The sequence below is a fragment of the Pseudopipra pipra genome, chromosome 1 (assembly GCF_036250125.1).
Source record: "Pseudopipra pipra isolate bDixPip1 chromosome 1, bDixPip1.hap1, whole genome shotgun sequence".
Taxonomy (NCBI): domain Eukaryota; kingdom Metazoa; phylum Chordata; class Aves; order Passeriformes; family Pipridae; genus Pseudopipra; species Pseudopipra pipra.
Window position 1 is genome coordinate 12,079,299 of NC_087549.1, and position 17,524 is coordinate 12,096,822.

Below are 17,524 nucleotides of genomic sequence, written 5' to 3' on the forward strand. Positions count from 1 at the left end.
ATACAGTGAAAAATAATATTTCTTTTCCCCTTCCCATTTCTTGTAACTGCCTTTCTTCCTTTTACACTGTTCTTTTTACTTTAAGACTTTGTTTTGCAAAGATGGCCCTCATTTTTTAACCTGTTACATGTCATTCCCTTTCTAAACTTTCTGAAACAGCTACTTGGGGATGCATTCCTCTTGGACTTGAGGATACCCCCACTTAGGGAAGTAGAAGATGTTCCACTGTCTCAAAGTTCTTGTGCCTATGGGATTTTTGGTATGAGAAATCAGTATCAGATTTTAATTCAAGAAGAAAACTATTGCAGAGTTTATAACCCTCTGCAGAAGTTCGTGCATAATTTCCAGCAGACTAGTTGTGGTCTCTGTGGGATAAAATTCACTCCAATCTATGCTAATTTAAGAATATATTCTTTGAATTTCTGTAAGCCTCAGCTTTATTTGGTGGTACTTCAGTTTTTCTTAGAAATGCACAAAGAATTCCAAGCAGAGAATACATAATTTTGTTTGGCTTCTGCTTGGTATATCAGTCTTTAATGCTGTTTCTCTCTGGTATGTTCACACAATCAGTCATCTCTCCGTTAATGCATAGAGGCATGGAAACAGATTTTAGCTAATTGCCATGTGCTAGCAATCAACTTTTATTGGATTGGGATTGGTCTTCAGTTGGAGAATGATATTTGGGAGGCTAGGAAGAAAGGATAGTTGTCTGTCAGAGTGCCTTAAAAAGATAGTTTTGCCTGTTTTCAGATGTGGGAGAAAGGCCCTGCACATGGTCATGCTTTTATGTATAATGCAGTAATAAAACACTCTAAACTTGCCTTTTCTGGGATCCCTCAGAGCCTCTGACATGAAGGACATGACAGAGTTGGTAGTGGAGATGTCATAGTGGGCTCAAGTTTAATGATAGGAAGAACTTCAGCTCACAGAGCTGTGGAGAGAGGTTGTAATAGGTTAGGCAAAGCATCCAAAGGCAAGAGTGACCCCAGCACTGTGCCAAGAAAAAGGCTTCTGAAGAAAGGGAAACAGTCAGGAAGTTACCTGTTTTATACCATTGTGTTGTTTATGTTCTTTCACTGTGTTTACATGAACTGAAACAAATTTCAGCCTGTAATAAGCTGATTGGATTTTGCCTTTCTTAGCTTTGATTATCTCTTCTTGGAATGGGTCTGCTGGTTTCAGGGGATAACAATGGAACCTCAAAGGACTGAATAACGTTAAGCCATAATATGTAGCAGAATAGAAGTTACTCTTTAAATTGAACTAATTTCACTGTCTCTTCTTTGCTACAGGTGGTGGATGTGGACTTTAAAACAGCGTTTCTCAACATCTCATCCTCAACTATCTATTTTAAATCTGATTGCACTACAAAGGAAAAGCTGCTAACGGGATAAATGTTGAGACTTTACAAGAACTGACTTAAAGTACCGAAAGCCATTATTACTATTATTATCAATCAAGAAGAGCTTGAAGCTGAGTCTGTATCTAACCAGTTGGTATCATTTTCACAGTAACAGTCATGGCAAGTAAACGAAAATCAACAACACCGTGCATGGTCTTAGCCAATGAGCAGGACCCGGATCTGGAAATGGTATCGGACCTGGAGGAAGGACAACCTGTGCTTACGCCAGCAGAAAACCCTACAGCAGAGAGTGTAACAAGTGATGAGGATGTTCATGAGTATGTGGATTCAGACAATCAGAAAAATACAAATAAAGTAGAAGGTGGTTATGAGTGTAAATACTGTACTTTTCAGACTCCAGATCTCAATATGTTTACTTTTCATGTGGATTCAGAACATCCCAACGTAGTGTTAAATTCATCCTATGTTTGTTTAGAATGTAATTTCCTTACCAAAAGATATGATGCCCTCTCAGAACATAATGTGAAGCACCACCCTGGAGAGGAGAATTTTAAATTGACCATGGTAAAACGTAATAATCAGACAATCTTTGAACAAACAGTAAATGATCTCACTTTTGATGGAAGTTTTGTTAGAGAAGAAAATGCTGGACAGACCGACTCTTCTGAGGTCCCATCATCAGGGATCTCAATTAGCAAAACTCCTATCATGAAAATGATGAAAAACAAAACCGAGGCTAAACGTATCGCTGTTTTCCACAATGTAGTTGATGACATTCCTGGTGAAGAAAAGGGAACTGAAAATGAGCCAAACTCTGAAGAAGTAGTAGAAAACCCCCCACCGGCAGTTTCTGAGTCAAAAACAAGCCATTCAGTTGTTTGCAGTGCAGCAGATGTGGCCGGTGCAGTGGTGACCCCGGCACCAGTGCTTCAGCCTGGGGTGGCACAGGTTATCACAGCTGTTACAGCTCCACAGAACTCAAACCTGATTCCGAAAGTCCTAATACCTGTAAATAGCATTCCAGCCTATAATACTGCTTTGGATAACAATCCTCTTTTGCTTAACACCTACAACAAATTCCCATATCCAACCATGTCGGAAATCACTGTTCTTTCCACTCAAGCCAAGTACACAGAGGAACAGATTAAAATATGGTTTTCTGCCCAGCGTCTGAAGCACGGTGTGAGCTGGACGCCAGAGGAAGTGGAGGAAGCAAGGAGGAAACAATTTAATGGCACAGTACATACTGTGCCACAGACAATTACCGTTATTCCAGCACACATTTCTGCCGCTAGCAATGGTTTACCTTCCATTTTACAGACATGCCAAATAGTTGGTCAGCCAGGACTTGTTCTCACTCAAGTTGCAGGTGCAAATACATTACCAGTAACAGCCCCAATAGCTTTGACTGTAGCGGGAGTCCCAAACCAAACACAGCTACAGAAGAGTCAGATTCACAGTGCTCAGCCTATTGCAGAAACCAAACAAGTAGCTGCTGTTCCAGCCCCTCAGCCCATCAAAAATGAATCCACAGTGATGAATCCTGACTCCTTTGGCATCCGAGCAAAAAAGACTAAGGAACAACTGGCAGAATTGAAAGTCAGCTACCTTAAAAATCAGTTTCCTCAAGACTCAGAGATTGTTAGACTTATGAAAATAACAGGCTTGACTAAAGGAGAGATCAAAAAGTGGTTCAGTGATACACGCTACAATCAGAGAAACTCAAAGAATAATCATGGGATTCACCTCAACAGCGATTCATGTGCCACCATTGTTATTGATTCAAGCGATGAAATGAATGAGTCCCCAACAGGAGTCACTCCACAGAGCAAGTCATCGTGGAGTGCTTTTCCTGATTTCACCCCACAGAAATTCAAAGAGAAGACTGCTGAACAACTGCAAGTCCTCCAAGCAAGTTTTCTGAATAACCCTGTCCTCACTGATGAAGAGATGAATAGGTTAAGAGCCCAAACCAAACTGACTAGGAGAGAGATTGATGCCTGGTTTACAGAAAAGAGGAAATCAAATGTCTTGAAGGAAGAGGGAGCTGACTTGAATGAAAGCAATGCTGGCAGCTCAAAAGAAGAGGCTGGAGAAACATCTGTGGGAGATGGAGCAGCAGGGACAAAATCAGGGTGTTCCACTTCGAGCAAAGTAGGCAAAAAATCACCAGAGCAGTTGCACATGCTCAAAAGTTCCTTTGTCCGTACTCAGTGGCCATCTCCACAAGAATACAACAAGCTGGCAGAAGAAACTGGGCTTCCAAGATCAGAAATTGTGAGTTGGTTTGGAGATACTCGCTATGCCTGGAAAAATGGTGGATTGAAATGGTATTACTATTACCAGAGTGCCAGTGCAAACAGTCTGAACGGCCAAGGTTTTTCCAGGAGGAGAGGGAGAGGAAGACCAAAAGGGAGAGGGAGAGGGAGGCCTCGGGGGAGGCCTCGGGGAAGCAAGAGGTTAAATTGCTGGGACAGAGGTGTGTCTGTCATAAAATTTAAAACTGGAACAGCAATCCTGAAGGACTACTATATGAAGCACAAATTCCTTAATGAGCAAGACCTCGATGAACTGGTAGCCAAATCTCACATGGGATATGAGCAGGTCAGAGAGTGGTTTGCAGAGAGGCAAAGAAGATTAGATCTTGGAATAGAGCTGTTTGATGAGAACGAGGAGGAAGACGAAATGCTGGACGATCAGGAAGATGAGGAAGAAACGGACGATAGTGATACTTGGGAACCCCCCAGACATGTTAAACGTAAACTTTCAAAAACAGACTGATGTACAATTTGGGATTTGGGGGCCAAAAACCTATGAATTAGGTTTGATGTTACAGTGAAGAGCCAAATGATTTTTCATGGCCTTCAGTTTAGCAAGCAGCTGCTTAGCGTCTTTCTTCCACCTACAAGAACATGGGCAAGATGCTACCTGTGGAGGCAACAACTGCTTGCTTCGTTGCTACAAGAGATGAACATCCTCAGGCCCAGCCTAGGACAGGGGGTTATAAATCAGATCAAGTTCAGCTCCTTTTCCACATCACTGATGGGAAGGTTCATGTTCATCATACATGTGACTGCTTCTCAGTATTTAATTGCCTTATGTTGTTTGATTCCAAAAAAACACAGACACCTTTTTTTGTTGATGTAGGAGAACATTTTGCCTGCTCATGAAGGAGGAAAACACAAAAACCTTAGATGTCTTTTTGGAAACATCACTTCATCTTAAAAGTTTCAAGGCCTGGGTTTATTTCTTAAGGAAAGAGTTCGAAACAAAAAGAGAAGGGGAAAAGTGTGACAAAAGGAATCAATGAACCTAGGGGTGAGGATTGATTGCTTTAAGAAAATAAGGTGACATCACCACCTTTTGCTTATCTTCAAGAGTGTTTGGGGTTTACAGAACTTGGACTGAAATGTTCCTTATTGATAATTATGAGCTAACTGAATGAGTCTGATTGATGCTAGAAGATGCTTTTTGTTACAGTTAATCAGTGTATCCTACATCAATTTAATTTAAATGCCTGACAGACTTGATGCAGTTGATAGTAACACTCATTTTTAGCTTGTGCATTCTTTCCTTCATTGGAAATGGTAAGAGAAGTATGTATATTTCTAGCTAAAAAGAATAATTTCTTGAAATCTTACACTGAGTTTTAAGGTAAACATGAGCTGGAAACTGCCTAGAAGTCATTCACAGTTGCTTAGGGGTTTGTAAGAGTACACAGATACAGAGATGAAAGGCATCTTTTGGTGTTAGTAAGAAAGGTTTTCAAGTAAGTTGTGGCAATGACATGGTGTTTAATTCTCAAACAAAATGAAGTTATATGGCTATTAGATGCTTAGGAATTATAAACACACTAGTGTTGAATTGTTCTTCAGCGATAGCCGAGTTGAGTGATTTGTGTGCGGGTTTAACTGTACTTTATCCTAATTGTTGAACTCTCCACTGTGCTCATTGCTCTTAGCACTGCTGGGTGAACGCACTTATTTTTAGAGGTGGTTTGAGCTACCTGAACTAGACTCCAGTAGTAGTTTAATCTGATACAAAACATCTACATCTTGAATAAGTGTATTTAAAATAGAAAAAAACCCCATTTGGTCTCAAGACAGTTGCATCATAGTACGTTTGAATTATCAACTTAAAAGCAGTGGGCCAAATTCACACAAGTTAGTTTAGGCAGATGTTTGGCATCCTAGAGAACGGGTACTCTGAGGAAGAGTAGTTTGTGTTCTTGCTACTGCGAGCCTGCAGTTTTAGGGATAAGTTACTTTATATTTAGATGTCAAAAGATGATGATGAATTGGTGCTGCTGCCACCGGCATTGTCTGCTTTTTACATTGGCACTAATGGAAAGGATACTAGCAGTCTCCTTTTGCACATCTGTCAGCATCTTCTCTGTAGGCTTCTGCATCTGGTAACTGAGAACAGATTAGTGTAGAGAAAATGTGTCCTAATGTTTCCCCATCTCCAAGAACCTATTCTAGAATTATTCTTTCTCTCATACTGTGAAAAGACCAAGAAAGCCCTTTTAGTCATGATTTTCTGAAGCAGAGGAGTCCGTGTTACATCCGGTTTTCATACTTGATTGTGAATGAAGCCCAAGTCAAAGCAAGAAAGGGAATGATGTCTGACAAAAAATATTGTTAACCTCCCAGGCTCACCTTCCTCTCTGAACACTTGTAGCTGCCCTTCTTACAGATTGAACAAGCTCTCTGAGCTGCAGGAGGATGTTCTGTATGAAGGTCATTTGCTGGGGTGAGCTCTTCTGACCGCTTCAGATTACTGGAGAGAAAAAAGCAGTAGCTTAGGGTGTGTGTCATGAGTGTGATGATGAAAACTATTCCCTGGCTTCCAAGACTCAAGTTGGTGAGGCACAAAGCAGTCAGTGGTGCTAAAGAGGACTAGCCAAGAATCCCCTCCACTGGGGTGGGGGAGGAGCAAACCCATGTTGTCATCATATTTCGTGGAGTGTTTATGACTCTGGATGGGAGGTGGTGCAAGAGAGATCAGGATCTGGCCTTTTCAGCATTGACTGCTGCATGTGGTTGGGAGGGATTCTTGTTTGGTGGGTAATGGTATGGATGAGGCTGTTGTAGATGCCAGCAGATATAAGACTCACACTGGCTTCAAGTTCTGCTGGGAATACAGGGTCAAGAATCTGTGCTTGCTGAGTAGGAAAGGAAAAAGCTGGAATTAAAATAGATGCTATTTTTAAGTTTCCAAAAACATTAAAACAAATCCTTGGGAATATGCCTCTAGCAAGCAAAATCTGCAGTTGCCTTAATCCTTAAGGTTGACCCAGAATTAATTTTCTTTCAAAAAAACTCCACCAAACCCCCAAACAACAACCAAGCAATGCGTCCAATTAGATATCTCCATTTTTGTTAGCAGGGACTGCATTTAGGTTAGCTGGGAATCTTACCTTCTTTAAAAATGGGACAAAATAGAGATCCAAGTAATTACATGATTAAACTGGGATATTTTCTATTTTGGCACTGTTCTGTGAAATAATTGTCAGCTACAATGGTACGCCTTAGCACATCTGGTCTCAAAAACACAGGAAGAGGAAATACATTGTTTATCAGACTAAATATAGTTGGATTGGAGGTCTTCTTTCAGTAAAGTGGTCAGAGGCGGTGGCTGATGTACACTGGGCCAAATTTTCAGTTGTTGTAAATATTAGAGTTCCGTGTATTCCACTGGTTATAGTAGTATTTACAGCCTGGTGACAAAACTGTCTCTTTGCAGAATATAAAATTTAAATTAAACCATGTGCTGTGGATCAGCTAATGAGAGATGCAGAGTCCCCATGTTTCCTTTGTGCTACCTGCACATTTTAAGCCTTTCAGTTGTGCTAAGGATGAGGAGAATCTGGGTGGGTTCAGCCTGAAGACAGAAGTCGTATGCATTTCATTATTGCTGACAGTCTGACTGTTATTTGTTTGAACAAGCAGAGTCCGTTAATTACCAGTTTATTTCGTGTTTACAGCATGTGTGTATTTGCACTGCATGCTGGGAGAGAGGGAAACTCCTTCTGGAGGCCTCCCAGGTCAGACCTGACAGGAGAAGCATTGGAAAGAGCTGTCAGCATGCTGGTCAGTTGTATCTTGATTTGTGGTAGGAACTCAAGGCTACTGGTAGCAGTGGTTTAGCCGAGATTCATCTCAGCCAACCTCAGGCTGCTGTGCTCCTTACCTGGGGGCCCAGGGCACACTATACAGTCACCTGAGATAAACAGAAATTGCCTGGTAGGTGGAAAGGATATGGCACCTTCTCATTCTATTAGTTACATGCAGGAAAGTTCCTGAACTTAGCACATCAGCAAGTGACTTAATTTATGATGAATCTGAGCACTGCTGTGCTCATAAGCAGTGCACCCCTGCAAGCCCAGCTTCCTCTTGTAGCTTATGCACACCCATAAAGTGTTTTGGAAGCCACTTGGACTGAACTATATTGACAGTGGGAAGGGAGGGGGCAAGAAAATACATCTGTCCAGGGACGACTGCCCATGTGGCTTTTTGTTGACTTTCTTGGCTGGTAAAGGACTGTGTCTAGATGAACTGTGGTATGTTTTCTGTATTTCTTTGGAGTTTCACCTCTTAGGTTTGAGCTCATTATGAGCCAGGCTTCAGTGATTGTCATTGACAATGAGATGAAGAAACTCTGATCTTGCTTAGATCTTACCTCTGGGTGGCTGGTTTCTCAGTATTTGTTGGGACCACTCTTTCAGAATTCAGTTGTGAGCATCAGTTCCTGTAGAGCTAAGCTAGTGCTTTCCTCTTCATGTGCTGTTTCTGCCAGGAGTACCTGCTCTGATGATGCTACTTGTGCTGTCTCTGGAATTCAGCTAAAGAGAGAATACAGATAATCCTGAGCCAGAATGGAGAGGGAAAAGAGCTAAAAGAAAGAAAGCAGTGTCACAACTGGGTGAGACATCCCAGTATTGTCCTCCTTCCTGGCATGTTTTGTGCTTGCTTCTGAGTGCAGTGAAAGAGCACGGTTCCATCGTAAACAGTGCTGTCTTCCCAGTGTCAGCCTCTCAATGACCCCAGAATTAGTGTTGTAAAAATAAAGTCAGACCTATTCCTCCCTGAAGGTTTGAATGATCTAAAAGTGCTGGCTTGTAAGAAGTGTTCTGACAGAAAGAGTAAATTATTTCAATCACTAATTTTTAGCACACAGAATTATCTGCTTTGCTTGAAAGTAAAGGAGAGGAAAAGGTATCTAGTACCTAATGATTAGAATTTAGTGTATTATCTCTAATACACTATAGTAAATGAGGCCATTCCCTTTTTTAACCTTTTCCAGTAAGATTTTGAAAGTGTTTTTTTCATTACATTATATGTAACATGGTGTCTGAGTATAACTTTGATTATTGGGAAGGAAACTCATGCAATGTCCACACATTACGTGAAATAATTTCCTGATGCATGATTTGCTGACTTTGGACAAAAGCTGATTTTTTTTTTGTTCACCAACGAAGTCTGGAGGCAGGAAAATGCACTCCCTTCTCCTCCACAGAGCCGAGAAAGCATTTCTGGATCCCATACAAAGTGATTCATGGCCTTACGCAGTCCCCGTAGGCCAGAAAGCCCAAAGATGCAGACACTCTCCTCCTCCGTTTTCCTCTGAAATGAGAGCACAGCAGTAACTGACAACTAGTCAGTCTCTGGCTACTGAGTAACGAGGCTGTAGTTTAAGGTGGGGAGCATTTTCCCTTTTGCACTTAATGGAGTACTGTGTATTCAGGCTGGATATCAGTATTTGCTTCTGTAAATATGATAGTACCAATTTGCGTCCTCCACCTGAGTCCCATATCTGTCTATATTCATATCTCCCAAGGAGAGAAGATAATCTTTAAGCTTCTGTAGTGTTAAATATCCCTGCCCTAACCTGAAGGCATAAAAATAGAGTGCAATGAACTACAGCTACTTTCTCTGATTTAATTTATTTTTTTCTTTGAAAATATTTTTGCTTGCATTCAGTAGTAATGGAAAGATAGTATCAATGACCGGAGAGCAGTAAAACTGTTGGGAGTTGTTTATAATGCCTGGAATGACTGTGTAAGTTAGAGATGGAAAGAGCTAGTAGAGGGCTCAGTTCCCTACACTGAACAGTGCTGGGTTACACCTGAATTCTCCATTAAGCTTGTGATATCCTAGGATAAGTAGATTTACCCAGCAGCATGACACAAACTTACAGGTGAAGTTACTTGAGGTTTGGTGATGTATTCCATAGGAAAATATTTTGAAATGGAACTTGCCACAGAAAGTGAAAAATCCCCTCAGTAGCTACTTACACACAATAGATCAAATTTCTGCATTGTTTCCCCACTTCTAAAAAGGGAGATTTTGAAGCACAGGTGGGTTATAGCCAGTATTTGTAAGTTTAATGGTTGGAGCTCTTGGGGGAGTTTTCTCTTTCTGTGATGAAGAACATCTGCACTTTTTCAGTGGACAGTCATTGCAAAACTGAGTCATACAACATTGTAAAACATAGAGTGATAACTGAGGATCCTATAGCACTTTTCTTGAATTTAGGTGGGATTCTGATTGCATGTTGATGTTTGCATTGGGGCAAGTACAGCCAAGGAATGCAAACCCGCTCATCCTGGTGCCTGGCATCGGTCGATGCCAAGCCTGCTCCCTGGCTCCCCTGACTTACACGTGGCTTGCAGGCAGCCACTGACACTACAGACACCTGTCATGAGGCGAGATGGATCTTCTTTCTGGATTGCAGCACTGAGCTTTGTGTTGTGGTTAGCAATGGTACTTACCTCTGCTTCCAACCTGATGCTTGTTGGGAAGTGAGGCCTTTTTTTTTTCCTTTTTCTTTTTTTCTTTTTATTCTAGAGCAGGTAGGCACTACAGTGATGGGTAATGTAACTGATCCTTGGTTATAATACTGTGGCATAAAAATGCTTTGGGTTTTCTCAAGTATTTTAGAGATGAGGTTACTATGTAAACATTGGACTGTGCATAACTTAGAATGTGTTAGGACACATAATATTTGTGTCCCAGTTGATGAAAGTATTTCCTTATGCTTATTCAATACTAGATACCTATCAGGAAACTCTCCATAAAGAGTCTGCTAGAACAACAGAAGATTCAAGTCTTCATCTATGCTACAAAACAATGAACCACAACAGCTCTGCTATGATTTTGGAATGGTGCCCCCACCCTCCAAGTTTCAGCTTACAAAAGTATTTCCAACCCTGCATAGTTGGCTATCTGCATGTGTGCTTACAGTCTGTACAGAAATGCACTAAAATGAGTTGCCCTACCTGGGAAGGCTTTATATTGTATAGAAAATGTGGCACTAGGTACTGCTCTTCATGTGCACAGGAGAGTTAACAGGTGTCAGTCTCGTTTACAGAAATGATGGCGCTTTGCAATTTTCTATAATATATTGCAATATATTTAAATGTCCTGTTTGACATGTGAAATGAAATTAAGTTAATGCATTGTTATGTATTTGAAGTATGAGGAAGATGATTCACTAACGACCAGCAAGGTTTTTAGAAAGGTGTCCAGTATGTAGCTGTCTGTGTGATCTGTCTGGTGTATGTGATGTTAAAGGAAGCAACAATACTGTCACTGTTTAGAATGAAGAGTTTCTTTTGAGTGATGCAATAGCTTACAATGTCTTTCCTTTGTAGCTGCCCAATGTGGTGAAGGGGAAGCAATTCTTGAAAAATTTCAAGATAACTGGTTAACTGTGAATGGGCCTAATCTTTCGTGAAACCAAGAAAATTTTTGGACACACACAGGACTTGAATACTCAAAAGGATTGGAACTTAGTGTTGTGCCAAAGTTAAACTACTGCAATTGGCAGTTCTGCACTGTAAATAGAAGACTGATTAAAAGACAGCTTGTAAAAAAAAAATCAAATTTTAATACAGTACGTTTTTATTCTGATACATGATGGAAACATTCTGTTTTAGACCTTTTTTGAAGAGGCTTCAGTGACCACTAGATTTTGTCCTCTTATATTTTGTTTGGCCTAATACTATATGTTCTAGTAAGATGGGCTTTATTGCCTGTGTTCTTTGATATGTGATTAAGCTTATAGCTTTGAGTGACCAAACATTTTACAGAGTAAAAGTTCTTAGAAACAGTATAATGTAACTGATATTTCTGTGTCTTATTTATCAGGCTCTGCACAAACTTGGAAGGTTGTGCTGGACTTGTACAACTCATATATGGGAATGCAGCATACTTCTGGATATCAAAAACCTAAGCCTTTGTGGCCGAATGGATCTTGTCTTTGGATTTATTTTTGTTATTTTTTTTGAGGCAAAGAAACGAATGGATGCTGCTGTAAAATATTTGTAATATTGCCATTATTGCTTTCTGTAGCAATTATTGCTTTTGCTTCAACAGATAAAGAAAATAAATCAGAGATAGAAAAATCCTAAAAGACACTAGTAGAAGAAAGGATCATGTGAGAACTTCTGAAAATAAACTTTGTACCAAAAATTTGAAAACAGAAATAATGGAATAAATATCTCCTTACTGAGTGTGTGTGGTTTTAAGAGGTGGTGTGAAAACCAGGAATCATGATTGTCTGTATGAACATGTCACAGACCAAATCTTCTCGAATATCTTTTTTCTTGTTACACAAGAACTGAATTTCACCAATTCCTCAGATGCATTGAATTTAGAGAACTGGCTTGGCTGAACAGCCAGTGTGAGGTCAGCTTCATCTGTGAGTCAGTACAGCTGCTCATTGCTGAAGTGTTCTGCCATGTCAGCAGCCCAGGGACGTTCATGGGATTTTTCTCATTAAGGCAGATTGTCTTTATTATGGCATTTTAAATATTTGGGGTGGGAAGAGTTGGGGTGAGTAGGAACCCCCTCCTCACTGAAGTCCCTGTCAGCTGGACATGATGCTTTGTGGCTACTCTGACATGTGCCTTGTCCTCAGAGAAGGAGGGTCTGAGGTAAGAGCTGCTGTCGAACTCTGCATTTCTGCCATTGCCGTCCCTCACAGCTCCCTGCCAGAGGCAGTGCTGTGTGTTCTGCACTGGGTGACTCATCACACCCATCTCCTTCAAGTGCTGTGCTGCAGCTGGAGGGGCTCAAGATCTAGTTTTTCCAGCAGGACCTGGCACTGTGCCTACAGACCTATCCCCCCCAAGATGTTTAAAGCCATAGAGTGGTTCCTGTGCTGTAGCTCATGTTAGTGTGAAACATTACATCCCGAGCTGAAACAGTGACCTACACACACTGCTTTGAGCACAAGTAGTCAGTACAGCTTTGTGCTTGGCCGCATAGTTTTACTCAGTTTGGTAAAAACAAAAGAAAGCTTATTCAAGAATCCATCGACTAATGAGGGAGTTATGAGAAGCTCCAGGTTATGTATGCAGTCACCGTTTTGTAAAAGTTACCTTTTCATTTATAGTGTTACCAGCCATTCCAGAATATTGCAGTTCAGTAGATACTTTCACAAGAGACCAGCTGGCCCCGTGGGTTGTTTCCCCTCTCTCAGCCTCCTCTTCCCAGCCTCTTTCATCTTGCATTTGTTTTCATAACAATACTGTCAACTACTATTTTTACGAATTTAAAATACCGAGCTGCTTTGTTCACTGCTTTGTTTTCCTTTGAATGCCAAAAAGTCCCCTCTATAAATTGTTCCCTGTGGGCTTGGCGTTGCTTTGAAATATTGCTGGTGGTGGTCTTCAGTCTCACATGGTGGTTTCTAACATTTTGGTGGTTAAATGACTTGTCGCACTTAAAATACTGTAAAATGAAACATTTCAATATATGTTTCTACTGCTATAATGCTGAACTGTAATCATTATGACTAATTCCTCTCCCATGTGCGTTTCTTCACAGGCTCAGTGCTGAGCTGATCTTCATTATCTTAAAATATTTGGTAGAAGAAAGAAAAGACGGAAGAAGGGAATGAAGGTGTATGTCACACCTAGTTGATTTGTGCCTTTGGGTGAAAATAAGGGTCAGTGTTGGCAGTAATTCTGCTCTTAGTGATTTTCAGTTTTCCTAAATGAAAGCCAAAGAGTGGAAAAAACATAATTTCAGTGAAGCCTGTCTTAAGGGGCTAACATGGAAGAGGGCCAACAAATAGCCTCTAATAGTGATGTGTTTTGAACCGAAGGAGATGGTACAAATAGTATTGCAATTGTAACTGCTCTCAATTCTGAAGTTTGTTCCCAGCAGCTGGCCAGAGGCTCCAGATGAAATCCAGCTGCATGGATTTCTGTGCTGGCATCACACCCGGCACCCCCAAAGTGCAGAAATGGAGGCCCACGGAAGCCCTGTGATGGAAGTGGCTCTTTACTTTTCTTAGTGACACCACAGAGTTAAAAACTGCATCATCGATGTATGTTTTATGGTTTTCTTTGCTCTAAATTCATTTCAAGTGCAATAACTGGGGGAAGGGAGCAGTTGTGGGCAAAGTCCATTCTGGATTTCTGCATTTTGTTTGCATGTGTTCGTTGAGCTGTGCTTTCCCTCTGCTGCACCTCACATTTTCTGCAGGCACTGATACTTGTATAAGGCAAATGTGAAGCTGTAGAAGCTGAATTTAATAGCAGTTTCTTTCCACTAGTCCTCTCCAGAGTGCAAAAGCTGCATGGGAAATGAGGCAGTGGAGAATGAACAGTATGGTGGTTTCCCTTGTGGAGGCAGCCTCCATATGGAAAAGGAGAGTGGAACAGAAAAAGCCCATGTGAATTGTGAGGGTCACTGAAGGCCAGTCCTGAAGCTCTGGGTCTATTTCTTCAGTATAGCATATTTTTTTCTAGTTCTTTTGAATAGTTTCTCTTTGTTGCTGCAACACAGCAATATTGTAGGAAGTCAGCTCAGTTTATTTGATGTTGTTACAATAGAAGTCTTAAATGGTGTCCTAGGATTTACCACCAGTGGTACTTAGTTCTGCCCAGTCTTGAAAACCACAGGAGTAAAGTTTTAACCTAGAGAGGTAATGAATCCACTGTGGTCTCTGTGGCCTGGTTTCATCACAAGTAGCAATTAAGCAACCAGCATAATGGTGGCCAGGGCAAGTTAATGAGTTTTCAGAAAAACTGATAAAACTGAAAAAAGGGCACAGAAGAAGGCATACAGACTTCACCATGCCCAACAGAGAGTCACAGAATCACAGAATCATAGAATATGCTGACTTGGAAGGAACCCACACAGATCATTGAGTCCAAATCCTAGCCTTGCACAGGACATCCCCAAGAGTCACACCGTGTGCCTGAGAGCATTGTCCAAATGCTTCTTGAACTCTGTCAGGCTTGGTGCTGTGACCACTTCCATGGGGAGCCTGTTCCAGTGCCTAACCACCCTCTGGGTGAATCACCTTTTCTAATATCCAACCTAAACCTCTCCTGACATAACTTCAAGCCATTCCTATGGGTCTTACCACTGGTCTTTTTGGTTCTTCTCCAGTTAGAGCAGTAGATTGGAGATACCACCCTTTGCCATGACTTTGGCATCCACCTTGTATCCACAGACCGTTAAGGTACAAGCTTAGTGCTTGTACAACATGGCTGAGTGAAGCAGTTCGGACAAGACACGTGGTCATGTCAGTACTGGAAATGTGTAGGCTTGCACAGGAAGATCCCTGCTCTAGGATTCGTTCTAGCATTTGATCACCACCTTCTTTCTGTCTTTCCAGAAAACTTTTTTCCACTTTTCATCAGCTTTCTGGTCAAACTCCGGGCATGCTCATTCTGTTCACCATTTATCTCACTAGACAGAAAATAGTTGCAAAGCCTGTTAATAGCTGAACACATCTGTGTGCTGGGCATCCTTTTGGCAATAACAACTTTATTGGGTTTTGTTAGGCCCGAGGGGGAAGGATTATGGCCTAGTTAATATAGCTTGCCAAGGATTTGAAAGGTTGTACTGCCTTAAGGTAGAGAAGGCAAATGAACCATCTTTTGGGAGATTCGTCTTCTTTTGTCTGTCCTAAGGATCTCTAAAAAGCTTTTGGCTTCTGTTAACAACAGTTTGTACTCTCTGGTTTCCATGATGCACAGCCCCTCACCTCCCCACTCAGTTTTTGTTGTGTCTTACTAGAACTTACTACCATCATAGTAAGATATGCTAGAGTTCATGGGAGCTTTAACTGCAGTTTTGTTTGTAGTTTTTAGTAGTGATAACCTCTGTTTGCCCCCAGCCATGAAATGTTGTTATTTGTATTACTCTCCCAGTTAGTCATGGACAATAACCCCTTATGTGTGACATCATGCAAAGAAGATGAAGCTGTAAAGAACTTGCCATCTAAATAAAAGGCATGACACAGTGAGACAAGGACACAGTGAGACAATGTCAGCAAATAAAGAGCTACTCCTCTTTTCATGAGTGTGTTTAGGGAAAAGCCTGTTTGTGACTATTGAAAACTAATCTTCCCTCAAGGTAGGAATATTTCACAATCTCTGGAAGAATCCACTTAAGGATTCAGGAGCCACCCCATCCTTTGAGGAATGCTGCCTGTTGGTCTTACTGCCCTCCTCACTACAGGCAGCACTCTTGCTTTGAGAAGGGAACTAGTCTCTTTTGCTTTCTTCCAAAGGCAGCTCCTTTCTAGCATATTTTAATAAAGCTATAAACCATACGAGAGCTGCATTATTCCCTAGCCAGTGTGTGTGGGTAGTGCCTACCAAGACAGGGCCCTAGTTGCTGAATGAGGTTTCTTTTTTCTACCATGTGTGCTTGATGGTCTCTGAAACATGTGTGATGTGTGTTCTCCTGGCACAAGAGTGGCTGGGCTGTGGTGAGGACCCATGGAGGCTATCACAATACAAATAATAACATCAGTAATTAAAGAAGCACTGGAGGACAATTCTTCTGAATTAATGTTTCCTCACAGTAGACTGGGAAGCAGGGTGAAGAGGGGCTTTACGCAAACTCCGTCTTCCATGCTCCGTTATCTTTCCCTGGCCAGAAGACTTGGGCAATAGGACAGCGTGACAAATTCCTGCCTATCACTGGAGTTGTCTCCACCGCCTGGGCTGTCTCTGGGCTCACCCTGACTGCAAGATGAAGCACGGTCGCCTGCCCCTGCTCACCGAGGCTGAAGCTGGGTCACAGCCCCTCGCTGCTGCCATCACGAGGCACGCTCGTGTGAACAGCCACAATAGATAGCTTTGCTGATGCAGGAACTTGCTGGAGACCACAACATACTGGAGCCCATTTGTTTTACTGGTCCAGCGTTCATGTGCCGAGCTGGTGGTTTAGCCTGGGGTTGGAGTAAGACCTTGGCTGTCTTTTTAGGAAGAGATTCATCTACAGCTTCTTTTTATTCCTGAAGCTGCCTACACAGAGCAGCTGCAGCAGCACAGACTGTTGTAGGGCTCGTGTATCTGAGCCCCCTCAAAGCTGCCTCTTCCAGGGATGATGTTTTCTCCTGCATGAAGCCAAGGCTAACAGCACCATGGCAAATCATGCCATGCAAACTCAGGCAAACGGCTTTACTTAAGTACAGTGAGAATTTGTATTTGGCAGCTACACTGATGACTTGGGTCTTAGGGGAGAAATTGAGCAAATCTCCGGTGCTGACAAGGCAGAGGAATGTCCTAAAGTTGCATTTTTTTATTTCTGTAACTAATACATGAGGAGCTTTTTAAATGTCTTGAGGGGAGGTGGGGGCAGGGGAGAGCCAGGCAAGGGAGAAAAGGAGAGGCAATATTATGCCTGTGACTTATGACAGTCAGCTGCTAGGCCCCCTGTGTGGCACTCAGGAATCATGGCTCTCCTATCACTGACTTACCAGACAAAGGCATTCTCTGCATTGCAACACAGAGCCTTTGCAGACCATGTTTTATCCTCAGAAGAAATGATGGCTGAAACCCCCAGCCCTGGAGGACTCTGCAATCCAAGCTGGCAGCCAACCAGCTGCTGTGGGATTTGCCCCTGGGAGTGCCTTGCTCTTTGTGTTTTACTTTGAGCTGGGGCCACATTTCACTTTGATTACTCATGTTTCTTTTTTAGTTTTTGATTTGTTTGTCTTTCTGGATTTTTGTGCCTTGTTCATTATATTGGTGTGTTGCAGCGTGACCTGCAGTCCTGGGGTAGTGGGAAAGGAATGTGTGTATCCAGTGTATGTGAGACCTACAGGCGCTGTAACTGTTCAGACACTTGTGCAAACCTCCACAGTCTGACTCCTGTGTGCTCTGCCAGTCCTTGCCTGTGGGCA

General features: G+C 41.9%; 1 protein-coding gene across 5 annotated transcripts; it reads left to right on the forward strand.

The window, feature by feature from the left end:
- Positions 1-1,296: 1,296 nt before the first annotated feature.
- On the forward strand, positions 1,297-11,879 carry ZHX1 (zinc fingers and homeoboxes 1). 5 transcript variants are annotated; one of them, XM_064645655.1, is made up of 2 exons: positions 1,297-3,640; positions 11,019-11,879. In XM_064645655.1, exons 1-2 carry the CDS (start codon positions 1,520-1,522, stop codon positions 11,073-11,075), a joined length of 2,178 nt encoding a protein of 725 aa, XP_064501725.1. In that variant the 5' UTR covers positions 1,297-1,519; the 3' UTR covers positions 11,076-11,879. The 5 variants fall into 5 exon arrangements, with proteins under 5 accessions (XP_064501725.1, XP_064501716.1, XP_064501691.1 ...); XM_064645646.1 differs by having other exon boundaries at positions 11,515-11,879; XM_064645621.1 differs by having other exon boundaries at positions 1,298-4,681; positions 10,418-11,879.
- The last annotated feature ends 5,645 nt before the right edge of the window (positions 11,880-17,524 follow it).